Source organism: Sorex fumeus, unplaced genomic scaffold (genome assembly GCF_029834395.1).
Source record: "Sorex fumeus unplaced genomic scaffold, SorFum_2.1 ptg000148l, whole genome shotgun sequence".
In the NCBI taxonomy this organism is placed as follows: domain Eukaryota; kingdom Metazoa; phylum Chordata; class Mammalia; order Eulipotyphla; family Soricidae; genus Sorex; species Sorex fumeus.
The window spans coordinates 200,727-222,163 of NW_026606205.1; the positions used below are offsets into that span (position 1 = coordinate 200,727).

A 21,437-nucleotide genomic window follows, 5' to 3' on the forward strand; every position below is an offset into this window, starting at 1 on the left:
GGAGGAAGAGGAGGAGAAAAGAGAGAGAAGGAGGAGAAGGAGAGGATGAGGAGAGAAGGAGGGAGATCACATGGGGGTGCATTTTCAGAGCCTTGCCCCCTTACCCTGGAGAGGAGGCAGGGAGGAGGAGGAGGAGGAGGAGGAGGAGGAGGAGGAGGAGGAGGAGGCAATGGGAGTAGGTAGAGATGATAGGATGGTCCGTGGCCCTATCCGGGGCTGAGAGGAGGCAGAGGAGGGGTCTCCGGAGCCCCTCACACAGGGCTTGCTATCTTCCCACCATTCTGTAGGGGTCTTGGCGCCATCAGAGGAGGGCTCAGCGGCTGCAGGGTGAGTCCTCCCAGACCTACGCCCTGCAGAAAGATGCTTGCTTGGGAGGGGGTGGGCGTGGGTATGTGGGGGGTGTGTGTCTGGCGGGGGTCTGTATGCAGATTCTTCCAGATCTGATCATTTCTAAAACTTCTCCCAGCCGAAGCGTTGCAGGGGAGAAAGCCCCATTCTGAGCCGGGCTGGGCGCCCTCTAAGCCCTTTTTTTTTTTCTTTCTTCTCTCCGGAAGGGGAAAGAGGGCGTGCAAGAGGGGGGCTGGTTTGCAAACTGTGAGGGGGGGATGGTGGAGGAGTGGCACACAGGGGAAGCAGGGGAGGGAGCGTGCAGAGGGGGCCCCACTGGGCTAACTCCTCCCAGAGCACGTCGGAAGACCTCCATCCCCCCCACCTCCTGAGCTCTGAAGTCCCCCTGTAGAGAGAGGCGCCCGCCCGCCCCGTGGTGGCACCCAGCCTGCGGAAAGCGGGAGGGTGCAGCGAGGAGCCAAGTTCACCCACCTCCGCAGCCGCTGCCCTCAGAGCTCGCCGTGCCCCCAGCCGAGGGGCGTCCCCGACCAGCTCCGCCTCGCGGGGCATAAAAGCGGTGCCAGGTACCCGCCGCCGCGGAGCCCGAGAGGCTGCAGCCGGCGCCCCGGGGCGCGGGCAGGTGCCATGGGCCGGCGCCTTCTCTGCTGTCTGTGGCTTCTCGGGGTGCTGGCGGGGCTCCCTGCCACCCCCGTGCCCGGGCGCTGTCCCGAGAAGCACTACTGGGCTGGGGACAGCTTGTGCTGTCCCATGTGTGAGCCAGGTAAGGGCGGTGGGGGGAGGTGTCCAGGGGAAGGGCCGGGAGGCAGCACCCCAAGGAAGCGGGGAGCCCCCGGCCCCCGGGCCTTTGACCGAGACCCTCTGCTCGCAGGCACGTTCCTGGTGAAGGATTGTGTCGGGCCTGGGAGGACCCCGAAATGCAGCCCCTGCGTGCCCGGGCGCTCCTTCAACCCGCGTCACCACCACAGGCCACACTGCGAGAGCTGCCGGCTCTGCCACTCGGGTGAGCGAGGCTGGGCGAGCCGGGGTGAGGGGTCGAACGCAGGCGGCAGAAGCCCACCCCCCCCGGCAGCTCAAGACCCCTCAAAGGGGCAAAGGGGGCTTCCCGGGCGGGGGAGAGCTTGGGTGTTTGGGGTTCGGGAAGGGTGAGCTGAGCTGGAGGGGCTATTGGGGGCTCCATGGCCAGGATCGAGGCAATTAAAAAACCCTAGGAGGGGGGCTGGAGCGAGAGCACAGCGGGGTAGGGCTTTTGTTTGCCTTGCACGCAGTTGACCAGGGTTCGATCCCCGGGATCCCATATGGTCCCCCAAGCACCACCGCCAGGAGTAATTCCTGAGTGCAGAGCCAGGAGTAACCTCTGAGCATCACTGGGTGTGACCCAAAAGGCAAAAAAAAAAAAAAAAGCCGGGGGGGGGGGGCGGCTGGAGCGGTAGCACAGCGGGGAGGGCGTTTGCCTTGCATGTGGCAGACCCCGGTTCGACTCCCAGCATCCCATAGGGTCCCTTGAGCACTGCCAGGAGTAATTCCTGAGTGCAGAGCTAGGAGAAACCCCTGTGCATCACCGGATGTGACCCAAAATGCAAAAAAAAAAAAAAAAAAGCTCCAGGGATTCTTCATCTTTTTACACTCCTGACCCCCTTGGTGCTGGAAAATGTTTACATAATTCCAGGTCTATAAGGTCTCATAAAAAAAAAAAGAAAGAGGGACTGGAGACCCCTCCCCGTGTCTCCCAGCTTCTGAGCGGCCCTCCCTGCTGGCATTTCCTTCAGAGTGCTTCAGAACCTTCTCTGGCTGGCATCCCTAACTGCTGAATTTCTTTGCCTTGTTCTCCTGAATTTCTTTTTTAATTTTTATATACATTTTATTTTTGTAAAATTGGTTCACAATTGGGGCTGGAGTGATAGCACAGCAGGTAGGGCGTTTGCCTTGCACGCGGCCGACCTGGGTTCGATTCCCAGCATCCCATATGGTCCCCTGAGCACTGCCAGGAGTGACTCCTGAGTGCAGAGCCAGGAGTGACCCCTGTGCATCGCCAGGTGTGACCCAAAAAACAAAAAAAAAAAGAAACTTAAAAAAAAAAGAAAGAAAGAAAGGCATACAAGAGTCGGAGCGATAGTACAGCTTGCCTTGCACATGTCTGACCCGGGTTCGATCCCCAGCATCTCATAGGGTCTCCAGTGTACCACCAGGAGTAATTCCTGAGTGCAGAGCCAGGAGTAACCCATGGACATTCCCAAAAGAGAGGCATACAAATTAAACATGTACTGATAATAAATTATAAAGGAATTAATTACTACTATTAAAACAACCCTCCACATTCTGTTACTCATATGCAGTCACACCCCAGTTTCAGAAGCTAGAGAGTAGCAAGATGGTAAAGTTGAGAGCAAGTTTTTCCACAGGACTGTTTAACTGAACCCCACACTACCTGCCCACAGAATACAAAATATGTCTGGTCATACTGGATAGACAGATAATGCTATATTCCTTTTGGGGGGCGCACCCAGTAATTTCTGGCTCTGTGCTCAGGGATCACTCCTGGCAGAACTATATGAGATGCCAGGTATGGAACCTGGGTTGGTCACATGAAAGACAAGACAAGTGACATATCCACTGTACTATCACTCTAGTCTCCTTAATGCTATATTCCTTTAAAAAATGTGGGTGGGGCAGTGGGAGGGATAAGAAAAAGAGGAGGATGAAGAGGAAGAGGAAGAGAAGGAGGAGAAAAGAAGGAGAGAGAGAGAAAGGTGGAGGAGGAGGAGAAGAAGAAAAAGAAGAAGGAGGAGGAGGAGGAGGAGGAAGAAGTAGTAGAAGAAGAAGGAGGAGGAGGAGGAGGAGAAAGAAGTAGAAGAAGAAGGAGAAGAAGGAGGAGGAGGAAGAGGAGGAGGAAGAGGAGGAGAAGGAGGAGAAGGAGAGAAGAAGAAAGAAGTAGTAGTAGTAGAAGAAGAAGAAGAAGAAGAAGAAGAAGAAGAAGAAGAAGAAGAAGAAGAAGAAGGAGGAGGAGGAGGAGAAGAAGAAGAAGGAGGAGGAGGAGGAGAAGAAGAAAGAAGTAGAAGAAGAAGAAGAAGAAGAAGGAGGAGGAGGAGGAGGAGGAGGAGGAAGAGGAAAAGGAGGAAGAGGAAAAGGAGGAGAAGGAGAGAAGAAGAAAGAAGTAGTAGAAGAAGAAGAAGAAGAAGAAGAAGAAGAAGAAGAAGAAGAAGAAGAAGAAGAGGAAGAAGAAGAAGAAGAAGAAGAAGAAGAAGAAGAAGAAGAAGAAGAAGAAGAAGAAGAAGAAGAGGAGGAGGAGGAGGAGGAAGAAGAGGAGGAGAAGGAGGAAGAGAAGGAGGAAGAGAAGGAGGAAGAGAAGGAGAGAAGAAGAAAGAAGAAAAAGAAGAAGGAGGAGGAGAAGGAGGGAAGGAGGAGGAATTTCTATGTAGATAAAACGTCCACTAACTTTCCACTTAACTTCAGAATGACCGCTGAGGCTGCTTAAATGATGAAGTCTGTGTGTGCACATGTGAGGCCCTCAGTTGAGCTCAGCAGGATGTGGCCCCGGTGGGCCCCCAAGTATCTGGGGAGGCCCCTCTACAAAAAAAATAAAAAGACTCTTCTCATCTGTCTCCCTCTTCCTGGCAGCAAGCCCACGGTTGGAGGGGTTGTGTCAGATCTCTTCCGCTCCCTCCTGCGCCCAACACTGAACAGTAACCCCCTCACCAAGTCCCAGACCCCTCCAATCTACGACCCTTCTCTAGGGGGCTTGCCCACAGCTCCCCCATCCCCCACCTCATGCCCAGGACTTAGGCACCGGTAAAATGCCGGAGGGCAGTGGAATGATCGGACCTGCACTTGGCCTCAGTATTCCCATCTGTAAGATGGAGAAGTGGCTGAAGTCCGCCTGGAGTGCGGGGCAGAGGGACTCCATGGTGGAGAGAATTGGGCTCTCTGGATACTCAGTTCTGGGGCCAAGGAGATGGTGCAAAGGGCTGGAGCACATACTTTGTTGGCAGGAGCCCTGGGTTCGAGCCTTAGTCCCACATGGTCTCCCTAAACACCGTATTAACGTTCCTTCCAAAAAAGAAAATCAGGGTTGAGAGATAGTACAGCAGGTAGGGTGCTTGCCTTGCACGCAGCCGACCACGATTCAATCCCCGGCATCCTATATGATCCTCCAAGCACTACCCACTTGTGGACTATAGCTCTGGCGCCACATTTTATGAGTGTTTTTTTTAAGTACAGTACAGCCAAGCCCTCTGCAAATCCATCCTTCTTGTCCTTGGGCGGTCTACCTTTGCTCCAGGTGCTGAAGACGGCGGGTCCAGCTGATGGCTTCGTGTCTGTGTCTAGCTCCTGTTCTAACGTGAATGACACAGTTCATTGCTCTGCAGCCATGACTTCCTGGTGAAGTGGAGGTCTGGGGAGAAGGGTTTTTTTTTTTTTTGGCTTTTTGGGTCACACCTGGCGATGCACAGGGGTTCCTCCTGGCTCTGCACTCAGGAATTACTCCTGGCGGTGTTCAAGGGACCATATGGGATGCTGGGGAACGAACCAGGGTCGGCCGCATGCAAGGCAAACGCTCTACCCGCTGTGCTATCGCTTCAGCCCCTGGGGAGAATTTTAGGAATCTTAAGTAAAACTTGTTCCTGATTTTCTAAAGTAAAAGGGGGTGGGGCTTGGGGGGGGTAAGAAAGAGAAAAAAGAATCTGTACCCCTCCCCTGCCCCGCAGGAGGCACTGGAAATTGATGGTCCCCCCCTCAACCCCCCCTCATTCTCGTGGTCTCCAGCCCATACCCCTACTACCCGGCCGCCTCTCCCGGGGTCCCCAGGAGGCCACCGCAGCTGGCTGTGGCCTGGCCCACATCCTGTGTTTTTGCCCGTTTGAGAGAATCCCCTTCTTCCTCTCCTTCTTGGGGCCCCTAACCCAGTCTTGCACCTCTTCACTCCCATCCCCCCAATCAGTAAAACACTGTGCAGCCACCCAGTACCACCTCCATCTTTGAATGAATCTCGATTTCTCACATTTTATTCTTTTTTGAAGTTTTGCTTTTTGGTTACACCCAGCGATGCTCAGGGGTTACTCCTGGTGGTGCTCAGGGGACCATATGGGATGCCAGGGATCGAGCTCGGGTCAGTGGCTTGCAAGGCCCTACCCACTGTGCTATCGCTCCGGCCCCTCTTACATTTTTCATTTCATTTCATTTCATCATCCTGTTATTCGTCGATTGCCTCGAGCAGGCCCCAGTAACGTCTCTTTCATCCTAACCCTGAGATTATATTCAAGGCTCTTTAGGAGAATGAGACCCATCATTGTTACTGGTATTTGGCATATTTGGTGCGCCACGGGGAGTTTGCCAGACTCTGCCCTGTGGGCAGGCTACATTCGTAGCCTGCAAGTTTGTCCAAAGTTACATTTTATTTTCATTTATTTTGGGGTTTGCGGGCCATACCTGGAAATGTTTGGAAGTTATTCCTGGCTCTGTGCTCAGGAATTACTCCTAGCAGCGCTTGGGGAACCAAATGGGATGTTGGAGATCGAACCTGGGTTGGCCCCGTACAAAGCAAACCTTACCTGCTGGACTATCGCTCCAAATTCTATTTTATTTATTTTTTATTAAGGCACCGTGATTTCCAAAGTTATTCACAGTTGAGTTTTAGATAGACAATCACGATCATGATCATCCTATTGTTCGTCGATTGCCTCGAGCAGGCACCAGTAATGCCTCCTTCTTCCCAGCCCTGAGATTTTAGAAGAACCATATTCAACGCTCTTTCAGGGTTAGGAGAATGAGACCCGTCATTGTTACTGGTATTTGGCATATTGGGTATGATGCGGGAAGTTTGCCAGACTCTGCCGTGCGGGCCGGATACTTTCCATAGCCTGCCGGGTTCTCCAAAGGAAAAACAAGATAATAAGATGTCATATTCCGGGAGCTGGGTTTTATAGTCTCTGCATCTTGGCCGTTGATGGGACCAACCTGGCGCCGGCGGCAGCTGGTGGGTGTGACGTCAGTATAAACAATACTGCATCACAAATCGCTCCATTAAGGTGCCCATATTCCTTCCATATCCCCCACGCTCCAGCCTGCCCTCCTGACGGGCCGCTTTCTAAGTTCAGTTCTTCAAGTTTGGGTCTCTTGATTTCAGCATTGTTGACCCCGTGGGGTAGATATCTGGCTGTGTCACTCCTTACACCCCCTTTGTGCCTGACTCTGACTCCCCTGACCCGACCCTCTGTTGCTTCTCATCTTGAAGACAGGCAGATTATGCGAGTCATGTCGGAAGGAGAGACTTTCTCCCCATGCACCTCTGCCCCCGCTGGACCTGCCGGGAAGGCTAGGATTGATCATCTGTCTCCGCCCCCTCCCCTCCACTCTCTCTCTCTCTTTTTTTTTCTTTTTGAGTCACACCCAGTGATGCTCAGGATTTACTCCTGACTCTGTACTCAGGAATTACTCCTGGTGGTGCTTGGGGGACCATATGGGATGCTGGGAATTGAACCCAGGTCAGCCGCGTGCAAGGCAAATAAATGCCCTCCCCGCTGAGCTATCATTCCGCACCCCCCCACCCCCCTCCACTCTTTCTTCTCTTCCCATCCCTAGATTCTGGCACCAAGGTAGTGAAGCTTGTATCTTCCCCCCCCCCCTTTTGGGTCACACCCAGCAATGCTCAGGGGTTACTCCTGGCAGTGATCAGAGGACCATATGGGATGCTGGGGATCGAACCCGGGTCAGCCGCGTGTAAGGCGAATGCCCTATCCGCTGTGCTAATGCTCTGGCCCGAAGCTTGTATCTTAAAGCCAAAGGATGTGAACATCAAGCAACTCTTTCTTTTGTGAAGCAGAATAGCTTTCATTGAAACTTATTTAGAAAGATGTGAGGGGAAAGTAAGGCAGAAGTGTGTGTTGAAGAGAGAACGCGGGCTTCTCCAGAGTGGAACTAGGCCAGCAAAGAAACACAGAGATAAGCGAGTGTATCTGAACATGCAGAAGTGAGAGTTCAGGATAAGAAACAGTTATGAAGAAATTAAAAATAGGGACTGGAGTAATAGCACAGCGGGGTAGGGCATTTGCCTTTGCACGTGGCCGACCTGGGTTCAATCCCCAGCATCCCATAGGGTCCCCCAAGCACCGCCAGGAGTAATTCCTGAGTGCAGAGCCAGGAGTCATCCCTGAGCATTGCTGGATGTGTTCCAGAAAGAAAAATAAATAGCACTGTAGCACTGTCCTCCCATTGTTCATTGATTTGCTCGAGTGGGCACCAGTAACATCTCCATTGTGAGACTTGTTACTGTGTTTGGCATATTGAATACGCCACGGGGAGCTTGCCAGGCTCTGCCATGCGGGCAGAATACTCTCGGTAGCTTGCCAGGCTCTCCGAGAGAGACGGAGGAATCGAACCCAGGTCGGCGGCGTGCAAGGCAAATGCCATACTCACTGTGCTATTGCTCCAGCCCAAATAAATAAATAAATAAAAATTAAAAACAAGCTCAGGACCTGGCTGGTCTCTGAGGCTTCTGTCTCATGTTCTCGTTCTCTCCTCTCTGCCCAGGGCTTCTCCTTCGCAACTGCACCCTCACAGCCAACACAGAGTGTGCCTGCCCCCACGGGCTGCAGTGCAGGGATGAGACATGTTCGGAGTGTGACCCTCCTCCCCCACCCCTGCTGCCCACCCGACCATCTCAGACTCCAGCCCAGAACCTACAAACCCACCGCTGGCCCGAGGCCAAAAGTGAGTTCGAGCCATCTGAGCAATCTCTGCCCTACGTCACCACCTCCAGCCAGCTCCCTCAGCCCCCTTCTGAGCCCACCCCCACTGAAGTCTCCTGGTTCCCCCCCACCCCCACCCCCCGTCTCTGTCCTCCCTTTCTCCACTGCCCACCCGCCTCGCCGCAAGCACCTCCAGGCTCCTGCCTTGTCCTTCCAGACACACCAGAGGCCAGGATGCCCCTGGAGATGGTGCAGAGTCCCGCCAACGCCAGACAGCAGGAATCCGGGGGACCCTGGCTGGATGTCATCAGAGCGGCTCCTGAGATTAGGGGTGAGGAGATGGGTAAGCAGGGTCCCGAGATGAAGACAGAAAATGGGGTCTCAGGAAGTTGGGGGGGGGTGAGGAGAGAGAGGCAGAGGCTGACTGAGAGCAGGTCTGAGTGTCTCTTAACACCCCCCGCGTGGGCCTGTCTCAGCCCCCAGGTCGCTGTGCAGCTCCGACTGTATCCGCATCTTTGTGGTCTTCTCTGGAATGTTCCTGGCTTGCACCCTGGTCGGCGCCCTGTTCTGCCATCAACGAAGACAATCTGGGCGAAGTAAGAGACCCAAACCCAGCGCTTCCGCTCGATCCCGCACCATCTCAGCCCTGCACCCCATCCTGGGACCCGGACAGCCCCCCACCCCTCCCCCTCCCCTCCTCATCCTCATCACCTCCTCCTCGCCCTCCCCCACGCCTCGTCTTGGCTCAGTTCCAATCCTGTGCCCAGGCTCTCCGCGGGGCGCCTCCAACTCACGGCTGGTCCTCCCCGCAGGCAAAGAAGGGCATCCCGAGGGGCCTGCGGAGCCGGGTCCTCACTGCTGCCCCCGGGAAGAGGAGGGCAGCGCCTTCCTCCCTATCCAGGAGGATTACCGCAAACCCGAGCCCGCGTCCGAAACCTGAGCCCCGCGCCCTGCCCCGGGACCCCCGCCGTCCGCAGATCCAGCCCAGCGCGGCGGGAACGAGACCTGGAACCCACCACCACCACCACTTCAGGATGCCCCCCCTCCATTCTCTCTCGGGCCCCGTTGCTGTGGACAGACGAGAAAGCACCCCTTTTCCCTGGGGTGCGCGGAGAGCTGGACACCGGGCAGGAGACGGGGCATGGGAAACCGGTTCCCTCCTCCAGGCTTCCCCCGACCCCGGCCCGCGGGAACGCTGGGCCCAGGGGGGCGACACCCACTTGCAGCCGAGATCTCCCCGAGTCTCTGTTATCACTGACCTACAATCTCAGGCAAATAAAAGCGCCGGCCCCCTTTCCCGCCGTGAACGCGCGTCTCCGCTAGACTCGGGTCCAGTCCCGCGGCCGGCCTGGGGGCGGAGCTTGCGCGCGGCGCACGTGCTGATAGGCCCTGCCCGCCGGGGGCGTGGCAAGGGGCGTGGCCCCATCCCGGGGCGCGCCCTGAGGGCGCGGGCGCGGTCCCCGGGGCGCCCGGACGCCCGCAGCGGGCTCAGATCTCTCCCTCCTCCAGTCTCCCGCCCTCTTACGCTGACTTATATGTCTGTGTCCCTGCAGCTCCACGTTGCGCGACGGGCAGCAGTGCTAGGTGCTGAGATCACCGGGGGCTGATTTTTGGGGGGTCGGGCAGGGCGGGAAGTGGAGGGAGGCGCCCCCAGGACTCTGCAGCGGCGGCACCTGCAGCAAGCAGATGGCTTCACCCCGAGGCCCCAGGTAGCCCCGGCGCCGCTTTCCGGAAGTGAAAGCGAAAGAGAAGTGGAGCGGAGACGGTCGAGGGCTGAAACACCAGCAGGCGACCGGGCGATTGGAGCGCCTGGGGGGGTTGGGGGCGAACCCCCACCTCCACCCGATTCTTCTGCGCGCCCGGGGAGCGCAGTGGAGGGGCCCCTGCGTGCCAACCGCCCCCATGGGCACGGAGGCCGGGTGGTGCCTGCTGCTCTGCCTGGCTCTCTGGGGAGAGGCGGTGCCCAGTAAGTGGGGGAACCCCTGGAGGGAGGTGCTGGGCTGAGGAAGTCCAGGCCGTCGCCACCCCCCCCAGACGCCAGGTGGGAAAGGAGAATCCGGGGCGACAGGGGGGTCTTCTGAGCTCCACTGGTGGATGGCAGCGACTGGCAAAAGCGAGGAAGCTGCCAAGCCTGGCCGAGGCCAGTGAAGAAAGGGGGGAGGGGGAACGTCCTCCTGAGGCTGGAGGGGGAGGGGCTCGCTGTGCCACAGAGGAAGAGGAGGTTCTAAGGGGGTGGGGTAGGGCAAAGCGAACCCCATGCACAGGTGGGTCCCCGCTGTGCGGCACAAATATCTGTCCCCAACATGAGCCGGGCACATTTATTCTTCTGAGAAGTTCAAAGTCCTCAGATTACAGTTGGTCAGCACCGGGCTTTCTAAAGCCCCTTCCGATCATCCTATAAATGATTCCTCCCAGAATTAGGGGTGTTTCTCGGAAAGCTGAGGGCTGGAAGGGCGGGTAGGAGAGAGGGGATGCAGAGACAGCTAAGATTCCAGAAGAGTCCCCTTGAGGACTCCGCAGTTTGCGAGGTGGGGAGTCTAGAAGGAATTTTCTGGGTCACAGAGCTCAGCCCAGGGGCTGGAGCAATAGCACAGCGTTTGCCTTGCACGCAGGCGACCTGGGTTCGATTCCCAGCATCCCATAGGGTCCCCTGAGCACCGCCAGGAGTAATTCCTGAGTGCAGAGCCAGGAGGAACCCCTGAACATCGCCAGGTGTGACCCAAAAGGCAGCAAAAAAAAAAAGCTCAGCCCCCCCCCCCACGCTTTTCCCCCAGCAGACAGGCTGTGGCGCCCGGTGGATGTGATCTTCGATTGTCTCCTGGCCAAGGAAGGCGGGCCGAGAGCAGGTTTCACTAGCAGTGAGGACAGGGCGAAGGCCGTGCTGGTGCTCAGACAGGTGCCCGTGCTGGACGATGGCTCCCTGGAGGGCTTCACCGACTTCCAGGGGGACCAACTATCCAAGGATGACCCACCTGTCACCTTTGAGGCCTCAGGTAAGAGTCCTCCGCCCCGGGCCTAGTCTTGGGGCTCCCCCGGGGATGGCCCAGTGCCAAGAACACCTCCTGTGCCTCCCCAACCCCCTAGACTTTGTGTCTGCCCCCAGCTCACCTTCCTCTGTCCTTCTCTCCCAGTGGACCTCGTCCAAATCCCCCAGGCCGGGGACCTCCTCCACGCAGAGTGCAACGAGAAGCAGGTGACCTGTGAGTTCTCGCGCTACTTTCTCCAGGCGGGGCCGGAGACCGCAGTGGACACAGCAGCCTACTTCCTGGCCAGCGTGCAGGTGTCCGAGGGCGGTCCAAGCATCTCCATGGTGATGAGGACGCTCGGGGAGGTGGACAAAGGGAACGCCTGGCATCCCACGCTAAACCTGCCCCTGAGTCCTCAGGGTACTGTGAAGACTGCAGGTGAGACCCCCCCCCCCAAAAAAAGGGGGCAGAAAGTTCTGTTCTGTTTGGGTTTTGTTTTGTTTTTTTACTCCCCTTAAGTAGCCAGAGGTGGGGATGAGGGCATGGAAGAGAAAGGACAAAGAGTTTTTTTTTCTTTTTGGTCACACCCGGCGATGCTCAGGGGTTACTCCTGGCTCTGCACTCAGGAATTACTCCTGGCGGTGCTCAGGGGACCATATGGGATGCTGGGAATCGAACCCGGGTTGGCCGCATGTAAGGCAAATGCCCTACCCGCTGTGCTATCTCTCCAGCCCCGAAAGAACAAAGAGTTTTGAATCTCTATCATACTGGTCATCCCGGGGTCCCCACAGAAGGCCCCAAATGGGGCCCGAGAGCTAGTACAATAGGTAAGGTGATTGCATTGCATGCAGCCAACCCAGGTTTGATCCCTGGCATGGCATCAGGTCCCCTGAGCAGAGTCAGGAATAGACCCTGAACTCAGCTCCATGTGTCTCAGAAACAAGAACAAAAAGAAAAGAACTCGGACGGGGTAAGGCATAGGAAGACAACTCAGAGGGCGGAAGCACATGCAGGAGGCCTGGGTTTCATCCCTGGGATCACATTTCTAGGAGTGACCCCTGAACACTGCTGGAGTGGCCCCCACAGATCCCAAGTGGGGATCATTTTCACCTCATGAAAGGGTAGGCACCATTTTCTCCCACTGAATGCCAGGCCGATCTGCTGCTCCGGGATCACAGTCATGGTCACGGTCCTCCTGTTGTTCATCGATTTGCTCGAGCGGGCCCAGTAACGTCTCCATCGTGAGACTTGTTACTGTGTTTGGCGTACTGAATACATCACGGGTAGCTTGCCAGGCTTTGCTGTGCGGGTGAGATACTCTCGGTAGCTTGCCGGACTCTCCAAGAGGGGCGGAGGAATCGAACCCAGCTCAGCCGGGCCAGCTTCGCGCAAGGCAAACGCCCTACCACTGTGCTATAAAGCACAGGGTCTCCCAGAATCTGTTCATTCACTTTTTCAAAATTTTTGACAAAGCTTTTTGGTTTTTGGACCACACCTGACAAGTACTCTGGGGTTACTCCTGGCTCTGCACTCAGGAATTACCCCCAGCGGGGCTCAGGGGACTATATGAGATGCTGGGGATTGAAATGGTCTGCCACATGCAAGGCAAAGGCTCTCCCTGCTGTACTATTGGTCCAACCCTGCTCATTCACTTTTTTTTTCTTTTTGGGTCACACCCAGTGATGCACAGGGGTTACACCTGGCTCTTCACTCAGGAATTACTCCTGGCAGTGCTGGGGGACCATATGGGATGCTGGGAATCGAACCTGGGTTGGCCTACCCGCTGTGCTATTGCTCCAGCCCCTGCTCATTCACGCTTATGAATAAAGCATGGCCCTTGCTCTTTCCGACTCAGCATATTCTAGAAGGCTGAGAAATTTAGGACACAGTGGGAGGTTCTCGAGAGTCTGTCCCATGCAGTTATTTGGCTCCTGAGATGTCAAGAGATGTTTCCAGAGCTGTCCTTCTAGGCTAAGAACATTCCAGAAGGGGCCAGAGTGAGTAGGGCATTTGACTTGCATGCAACCCAGCCGGGTTCAGTCCCTGGTCCCCTGTGCACCACCAGGAGTGATCCTTGAACCCAGAGCCAGGAGTAACCTTGAGCACTTGCCAGGTGTGGTCCAAAAACCAAAACCAAAAGTCGTAGAACACCAGGAGCTTTCTGCTGACATCTGTCCAGTGCCGATCACATTTCTGGCAGGGCTAGTCTTTTTCCTTTTTTTTCTTTTAAGTCTGGACTATTCTCACACATACAACAAAGGGCAAGGAAGAGAAGGAATGTCTGTGTGCCCTTCACATGTGGCCACAGTCTCTTTGACTCACTTCTACTCACCAAAGCTACAGATAATGCCACAGTCAAATGCTGCCAAATGCTGCCACCGGCTTACAATACAAGACAAGGATATTTCCCTGCATAACCACCAAGCCATCCCCTTGGCAAAAATCTAGGGCAGTGGCCTAGACTTTGGTGGGCATTAAAGAGATACAATGGAGTGTGCATGGGGGGGCGGGGGGGACTGAATCGATAGTACAGTGCGTAGGGCGTCTGCCTCGAATGCAGCTGACCGGGTTCATTTCCCAGCATCCCATATGGTCCCTTGAGCACTTCCAGGAGTAATTCCTGAGTGCAGAGCCAGGAGGAACCCCTATGCATCGCTGGGTGTGACCCAAAAAGAAAAAGAGAGAGAGAAAGATACAATGGGGAAAGGGATTCTGAAGCTTGAGAGTAGATTCCATTGGGCTTCATCTTTATTAAAAAATATATATATATTTTATTTGAATCACCGTGAGATAGTTACCAAATTGGTCATGATTGAATTTCAGTCATATAATGCCCCAACACCCATCTCTTCACCAGGGTATATTTCCCACCACCAATGTCCCCAGTCTCCTTCCTGTCTCCCACCCTCTCCCACCACCTGCCTCTATGGCATGCCTCTCTCCCTCTCCTACCCCCCCCGCCCTCCCCACCCTCAAAGTGCCCCATACCCTCTACCTCTGTCCTTGTGTCACTTCCAGTCTCCCTCTTCCAACACCCCATATCTTTCCCCAACAGCTTGATTATCCCAGTTCCGCCATCATTTAAAGAGCAGGGGTTTGACATTCAATATCATCTGGTCCATTGTTTAGTTTCTCTGTGTGCCATCATTGTGAGTGATCACTGAGTAGCTTAAGGTGTTTTTTTTGTTTGTTTTGAGGTCACACCAGGCTGTTTGGTAATCACACACACACACACACACACACACTCAGGGCTTACACCTGGTTGTGCTCAAGGTGTAAAATATAGTTCCCAGAGCATCACTCCTGGTGGTGCTCTGGGAACTATACGTGTGCCAGGGATCAAACTTGGGTTGGCCGCATGCAAAGTAAGCGTTTGGGGTGCTGTACTAGCTCTCTGGCCCACCTAAGGTAGTTTTCAAATTGATCCAGTAACACTATCAAATAAAATGTCAAAATCCAAACTTCTTCACTGATGTTCTATGTAAATGTCAGAGCTGGGGCTGGAATGATAGTACAGTGGGTAGGGCATTTGCCTTGCATGCTGCCAACCCAGGTTTGATCCCTGGCATTCTATATGGTCCCCTGAGCATCGTCAGGAATGGTTCCTGAGTGCAGATCCAGGAGTCACCCATGAGCATAGCCGGGTGTGACCCAAAAAGCAAAAAAAAAAAAAAAGAAGAAAAAAAAAGAAATTAAAGACACTTAAAAAAAAAAAATAAAGTAGGGCCAGAGCGATAGTGCAGCAGGTAGGGCGTCTGCCTTGCATGCAGTGACCCAGGTTCAATCCCCAGCATCCCATAGGGTCCCCCGAGCACCGCCAGGAGTCATTCCTGAGTGCAGAGTCAGGAGTCACCCCTGAGCATCTCCGGGTGTGACCCAAAGAGCAAAAAAGAAAAAAAAAGAAAAAGAAAAGAAAAGAAATGCTTACTGGAGCTCAGATGAGCAGCATGTGAGTTCCGTCGCAGGCCAGAGAAGAGGCAGGCAGTGATGTACCCACAACCCCGGGAGCAAACACCAAGGAGGAAGCGGCTTGTTATCCTCCGCTTACTCTCTCTCTCTCTCTCGCCCCAGTGCAATTCCAGATAACCACCCAGACCCCCACCCTGACTTCTCCGCTGGGGTCCTCGGTCTCCCTGCACTGCGGCTTCTCCAAGGCACCAGACCAGGCCCTGCTCAGCGTAGAGTGGCGGCTGCAGCATCAGGGCCACGGGCGGCTGGTGTACCGCTGGATCCGGGGACAGAGGCGGGTAGAGCGGCCGGGTGCTACCCTGGAGCCGGAGCCACTGCTGGAAGCGGGCGACGCCTCCCTCAGCCTCCCCGACCTCGTCGTGGGGGACGAGGGCACCTACATCTGCCAGGTCACCACCTCCCAGTATCAAGCCCAGCAGATCGCCCAGCTGCACATCCGAGGTAGAATCAGAGCGGGGTCCGCTGGGGGATGAGTGGGGTGGGTACCCCAGAACGGGACCTGGATACTAGGGCCACCTCTGGAGAGGCAGATGGCCTGCACGTTGCCTCCATGCCCGTCCCAAAGCCTCGATGGCACCGAGCTGAGCTTTCTCATCGGGGATCAGCCTGGGGGTGACACCTCGCGGGCAAGCCCCCCACTTGCCCCCATGTTTTCTTTGGGGGGTCACACCCGGCGATGCTCAGGGGTTGCTCACACCCAGCAGTGCTTGGGGGACCCTATGGGATGCTGGGAATCGAACCTGGGTCAGCTACGTACAAGGCAAACGCCCTCCCCGCTGTGCTATCGCTCCAGCCCCATTGCCCCCGTGCTTTCAGACCACTTCCTAGCCAGCAGCAGGGAGCTGAAGAGAGGGTATGGGGGGCCCCCACCCCCCGCATCTCACCACCCCACAGCCTTTCCTCACTTGCTCATCCTGATGATGAACAGCAAGTAGCCCGTGGAGGCTGGAAAACTCTAGTGCTTTCCACATGACGGGGAAGTGAGGTGCCCTTTCTGGCTTGTATTTGAGGGTCCCCCTTGGCCGTAGGGAGAAAACCCCACTGTTCAACCTCACAGCAGGAAAAAGCAGCTTGGGGTATTTCTGAGGGTCATAAGATCCCTCTGGAATTCCCAGCCTCCTCTTTTTTTTTGGGAGGAGGGGTGTGTGTGGAGAGTTTGGGGGTTACATCCTGCGATGGTCAGGGCTTACTCTTTTTTTTTTTTTTTTTGCTTTTTGGGTCACACCCAGCGATGCTCATGGGTGGCTCTGCACTCAGGAACAACTCCTGGCAGTGCTCAGGAGACCCTATGGGATGCTGGGGATTGAACCCAGGTCTGCCGCATGCAAGGCAAATGCCCTCCCTGCTATGCTATCGCTCTGGCCCCATCAAGGCTTACTCCTGACTCTGTGCTCAGGAATCACTCCTGGCTCTGGGGACCGTCTGGGACAGCAGGGATCGGACGCTTTGCATGCTGTACTATCTCACCCGCCCCCCTCACCTCCTGTCTTCCAGCATCCCCCAAAGTCCGACTGAACCAAGAAACTAAAAGCCTGCCTCCCACTCTCACCTGCCACGTCACTGGCTACTACCCTCTGGACGTGGCCATCACCTGGACGCGAGAGGAGCCGGGCAGCCCCCCGGCCCCTGTCCCTGAGGCCTCCTTCTCCAGTCTACGGCAAAGTGCGGCCGGGACCTACAGCATCTCCTCCTCCCTCACTGCTGACCCCGGGCCAGCGGGTGCCATGTACACCTGCCAGGTCACCCACGTGTCCTTGGAGGAGCCTCTGCGAGCCAGCACCTGGGTTGCCCCACCAGGTACGGGGAGTACCCTGCTTGCTCACCTGCCTCAGCGCCTCCTGCAACTGTTGGCAGCCTTGACCTTGTCTTCTGTCTTCCCCAAAGGGACAGCCACCAACCTGTTCCCCTCCCCCCCCCACACACACATACACCTACTTCCTCTCAGCCCAGGCCACCAGCTACCAACCTGTTCCCTACACACACACACACACACACACACACACACACACACACACAAACACAAACTCTTCCTCAGCCCAGGCCCTATGCTGAGAGGCAGCAGGCAAGGCTGATGGAGATAGCTCTGAGGACTGCAACCCAGGTATCACCTCTGGGGGACCCAGGTTCGATTCCCCAGTACACATGATCCCCCAAACATAGTCCAGAGAAACTCCCAAGCACCAAGTTAGGAGTAGTTCCCCCCAAAGAGAACAAAAAAACAAACAAAACCATATTTTTATGGGCCACACCCAGCGGCAATGTTCAGGGGTGTCACCTGGCTCTGCACTCAGGGATCATTCCTAGCGATACTGTGGGATGCTGGGGATTGAACCCAGGTCAGCTGCATGCAAGGCAAATGCCCTACCTGCTGTACTATCGCTCTGGCTCAAAACCCCACAATTTTTTTTTAAATTTTTGGGTCATATCTGGTGATGCTCAGGGGTTACTCCTGGCTCTGCACTGAGGAATTGCTCCTGGCGGTGCTTGGGGAACCCTATGGGATGCCGGAAATCGAACCTGGGTCGGCCACGTGCAAGGCAAACGCCCTCTCCTCTGTATTATCGCTCTGGCCACAAAAACCCACATATTTTAAGTCATCCCTAACTCTTCCCTTGAGGAACTCAGCCCCCCAGCCCCACCCCTCCCAATACATAAGCAGGCAATCTGCAAAGATGCTGGCGGGGGGGTAGGGGGAGCTGCCAGCCCGGTGTGAGGGGGATAGAAAGCTCTGGAAAGTCCCGCCTTTACAGTAGCCCAAGGGCAGAAGGGGACTTGCCAGGAAGAGGCTTTCCCCCTCAGTGATGGGCACTATCCTGCCTCGCCTGATGCGGAAATTGGGCTCGCGGGCGCTAGTTTGCCTGAGACACCTGCAGGGTAGGTAGTAAGAGCCAACACAGCTGATGGCCAATTGCCCCGACTGCTGTTAGCCCACGGATCCTGAGGGCTGCCAGCCCCGCCGCCTCTGGAGCCACAGAATAGCGTGGGAAGGTTTGAGCCGGGACCGAACGGGCACCTGGACATGCAGACCTGGGGAGCGCTGGGCAGTGTCGCGGAGCTCAGCTGTCAGGGAGCTCAGCCGATTACCACCAGCCCCTGAGGGCTATCTCAGTTCGCACTCTTCCCTGGCCGTTGGCAGAGGTCCAGGTGAATGTCAGCGACTGATCTAACCTCAGTCTCTTGCCAAGCAATGAGACGCGCTGAACTGGGACAAGATAGAGAGGGGAACTGGTGTGGGCTGACCAACGAACATCCGGCAACCTTGTGGGTTTGTTGTTCTTTGTTTTCGGGTCACGTTTAGGGGCTATTCCTGAGTGAGTCCAGGGGACAAGGCTGTGCCGGACCTCCTACGTGTAGGATGTTTGTCTCCTTCCTCACCCACACAGACACACTCCTGAAACGGTTCACACACACACATACTCTCTTTTATGTTACTACATAGACACACAGTCCTATATCACACGCTCTCACTCTCAAACGCCCATGTCACTTTTCTCACACTGTTCTAGTCACTCTTCTCACGCAAACTCTCCCATGTCACTCCTCTCTCACATACACTCCTGCGTCACTCCTCACACACACTTGTCATTCCTCTCACACACCTTGTCACTCCTCTCTCAAACTCTTCCATGTCACTCCTCTCATTCACACACTCTCCTGTGTCACTCCTCGCACACACACACACACTCCATGTCACCCCCTCTCTCACATACTCTGTCACTCCTGACACTCTCCCGTGCCACTTGCCTCTCACACATATGCCTGTGTCACTCCTCACACATTCCCATGTCACCCCTCCTCACACACACACACACACACACACACACACACTCCTCTCACACACTCATCACTCTCACTGTCCTGTCAGTTCTCTTACAGTCTCTCCCATGTCACTCCTCTCACTCGTCACTCCTCACGCACACACGCCCATGTCACTCCTCTCTCACAGAGACCCTAGTGTCACTTCTCTCACACACACTCCTGTCACTCCTCACACACAGTGTCACGCTTCTCTGACTCTCTCCCATGTCACTCCTCTCATGCACACACTCCTGTGTCACTCCTCACACACACACACTCCGTCACTCATGACACTCTCCCATGCCACTTGCCTCTCACAAACATGCCCATGTGTCACTCCTCTTACACATTCCCATGTCACCCCTCCCTCACACACACACACACACACACACTCCCCACACACACTCCTCGTCACTCTCATACACACTGTCCTGTCAGTTCTCTCACACTCTCTCCCATGTCACTCCTCTCACACACTACTCCTGTGTCACTCCTCTCTCACTCATCACTCCTCTCACACACACTCCTCACACACACTGTGTCACTCTTCTCTGACGCTCTCCCATGTCACTCCTCTCATGCACACACTCCATGTCACCCCTCTCTCACACACTCCGTCACTCCTGACGCTCTCCTGTGCCACTTCTCTCACACACATGCCCGTGTCACTCCTCTCACACAAACACTCCCCGTTACTCTCTCACACACACTGTCCTGTCAGTTCTCTCACACTCTCTCCCATGTCACTCTTCTCTCACACAGAGACCCTAGTGCCACTCTCACACACACTCCCGTGTCACCCTCCTCACTCCACGTCAGCCCCGGGTGACGTGTGCGCAGGCTGCTCCCTGCACTCTGCCCCCTGCCTCCTGCCCACGCCGGCTCTCTCACCCCCCAGAGCAGAGAACCATCTTCGGCGCCCTCTTCGCCAGCTGCCTCTTCGTCCTCACCCTGTGGCTCCTGGTGCTTCAGAGGCGGCAAGGTGAGCGCCCCCCTCCCAGGATGGGACCCGCCCCAGCCCTCGGTTTGGGGGTTACCCCCGTTGAAAGCAGCCTCTCTCTTCGCTTTTCTCCTAGCGACCTCCCCGAGGTCTGCCAAGACGCTGAGGGCCTCCGGGTAACCCGTCTCCTGCCGTGGCGTGGGATGGAGGCATCACGGAAGGGCCCCGACGCCCCTTCGAGCGCCCCCATCCCCCTGGCCCTTGAGATGGTAGCAGGAAGGCGCAGTTCTCGGCACTGAGTCCATCTTGCTCTGCATCCTGGAGGATGAGGAGGCGACGGGAGCAGCTCTGAGGGCACCAGAACCCCCACCCCAAGGACTCGGCCCCAATAAACGCCCCCTGGGTCCTGGGAGCCAGCCTGTCCCATCTCTGCCTCCAACTGCCACCCCCCCCACCCGCCAAGCCAGGCCGTCAGATGCAGCCCTGTGCCCGCTCCTCGGCGCCGGAACATTCTGGAAGGTTCTGCCCTGATGGGACGGTGGTGGCCGGGGAGCCGGGGGAGCTGAGCTGGGCATGAGAAGCCCCCAGTGAGTCACGGGGAGCAGTATCGCGGGCCCTGGGGTGGGTGAGTGGGTGCGTGTGTGGGGGCCCAGCTGGCATCCAGGTCCCCGGAAGGAGGCGGGGACAAGCAGCTGTGCTGTGTGGGGACGTGCGCCACCCACTCAACTTCCCGCCGAGCCGAGCACCCGAGGCCTGAGTGCCCGGGGCAGAGACCACTTCCTCTCCACAGCGCCCCGGCCCACCCGCCTGCCCGTAGTTCCCGGGCCCCCCTGGCCCGCACTCACGCCCCACAAAGCAGCAGCGAGTCTGTTTGGTTGAGTGGCAGGAATCTGTAATTTTTTTTTCTTTTTCTTTTTCTTGTTTGGCCTTCGTTCAGAATGCATGAGATTGGTAAATATGCCACATGCCTTTGGTGGAGGTACAAGTGTTCTGTTCTATCCTCGGGAGAGATAGGACAGGGGGCAGGGGGGGGGGGGCGGGAGGACAAAAGACAAGGAGGCGATGAGAGACCCCCAGTGGAAACCCCACATCATCTCACGGGAACTGAAGAAACGGGGTGGGGGGGGACGGGGGAAGCTCGGCTTCATTTGCCTGCGCAGTCCCGGGGTGGGGTGGGGTAGGGTAGGGGGGTTAGTTGCATATTTGCTCATGCGCGTGGGGTCCAGGGGTGGAGAGTGAGGCCGCACATGGAAGGGGGCATGGGGTGAGCCAGAAAAGACTAGATGGGTCCACGTTCCCACCTCCCCACCAAGAAAATAAAGCCCAACGATAGCCCGGGAGCCTTGGTGGGGGACTGACCCCCCCAGGAAGCAGTTCCGGGGAGCTGGGCTGGGCATCCCCCCCCTGGGGTGGGGTGTGGGGGTCATACTCCAGGCCTGGGCGGCATCGAGGACAGAGGAAGTTCTTCTCCAGCGGTGACCCTCCCCACAGCACTAGGGCAGGGAGGAGCCGAGAGGAGAGTGGACACACTGACCGACCGCTTCCAGCTCTTCGGGCGCCCTCCCTGGGGCAGGAGGAAGGGAAGGAGGGGGGCCGGGGTCGGGGAGTGGGGGGGAGGGGACGATGGGATCTGAGCCATGAAATGCTGCTGCGTGGAAAGAGGCTCTCCGGACCCCGCCCCGCTGCAACCGCTTCCCACACGGAGACCCCAGAGGATGGAGGGGAGGAGGGGAG

At 56.4% G+C, this 21,437-nt stretch overlaps 2 protein-coding genes across 3 annotated transcripts; both read left to right on the forward strand.

The window, feature by feature from the left end:
- Positions 1–972: 972 nt before the first annotated feature.
- On the forward strand, positions 973–8,970 carry CD27 (CD27 molecule). Its single transcript, XM_056106866.1, has 6 exons — positions 973–1,108; positions 1,217–1,348; positions 7,873–8,052; positions 8,248–8,361; positions 8,507–8,626; positions 8,843–8,970. The coding sequence occupies exons 1-6, from the start codon at positions 973–975 to the stop codon at positions 8,968–8,970; spliced, it is 810 nt and encodes a 269-aa protein (XP_055962841.1).
- Positions 8,971–9,770: 800 nt separating this feature from the next.
- TAPBPL (TAP binding protein like) lies at positions 9,771–20,031 on the forward strand. Of its 2 annotated transcripts, none has more exons than XM_056106855.1 (7): positions 9,771–9,996; positions 10,805–11,023; positions 11,162–11,434; positions 15,068–15,406; positions 16,460–16,762; positions 19,662–19,745; positions 19,840–20,031. In XM_056106855.1, exons 1-7 carry the CDS (start codon positions 9,933–9,935, stop codon positions 19,881–19,883), a joined length of 1,326 nt encoding a protein of 441 aa, XP_055962830.1. In that variant the 5' UTR covers positions 9,771–9,932; the 3' UTR covers positions 19,884–20,031. The 2 variants fall into 2 exon arrangements, with proteins under 2 accessions (XP_055962830.1, XP_055962831.1); XM_056106856.1 differs by having other exon boundaries at positions 10,808–11,023.
- Positions 20,032–21,437: the final 1,406 nt, after the last annotated feature.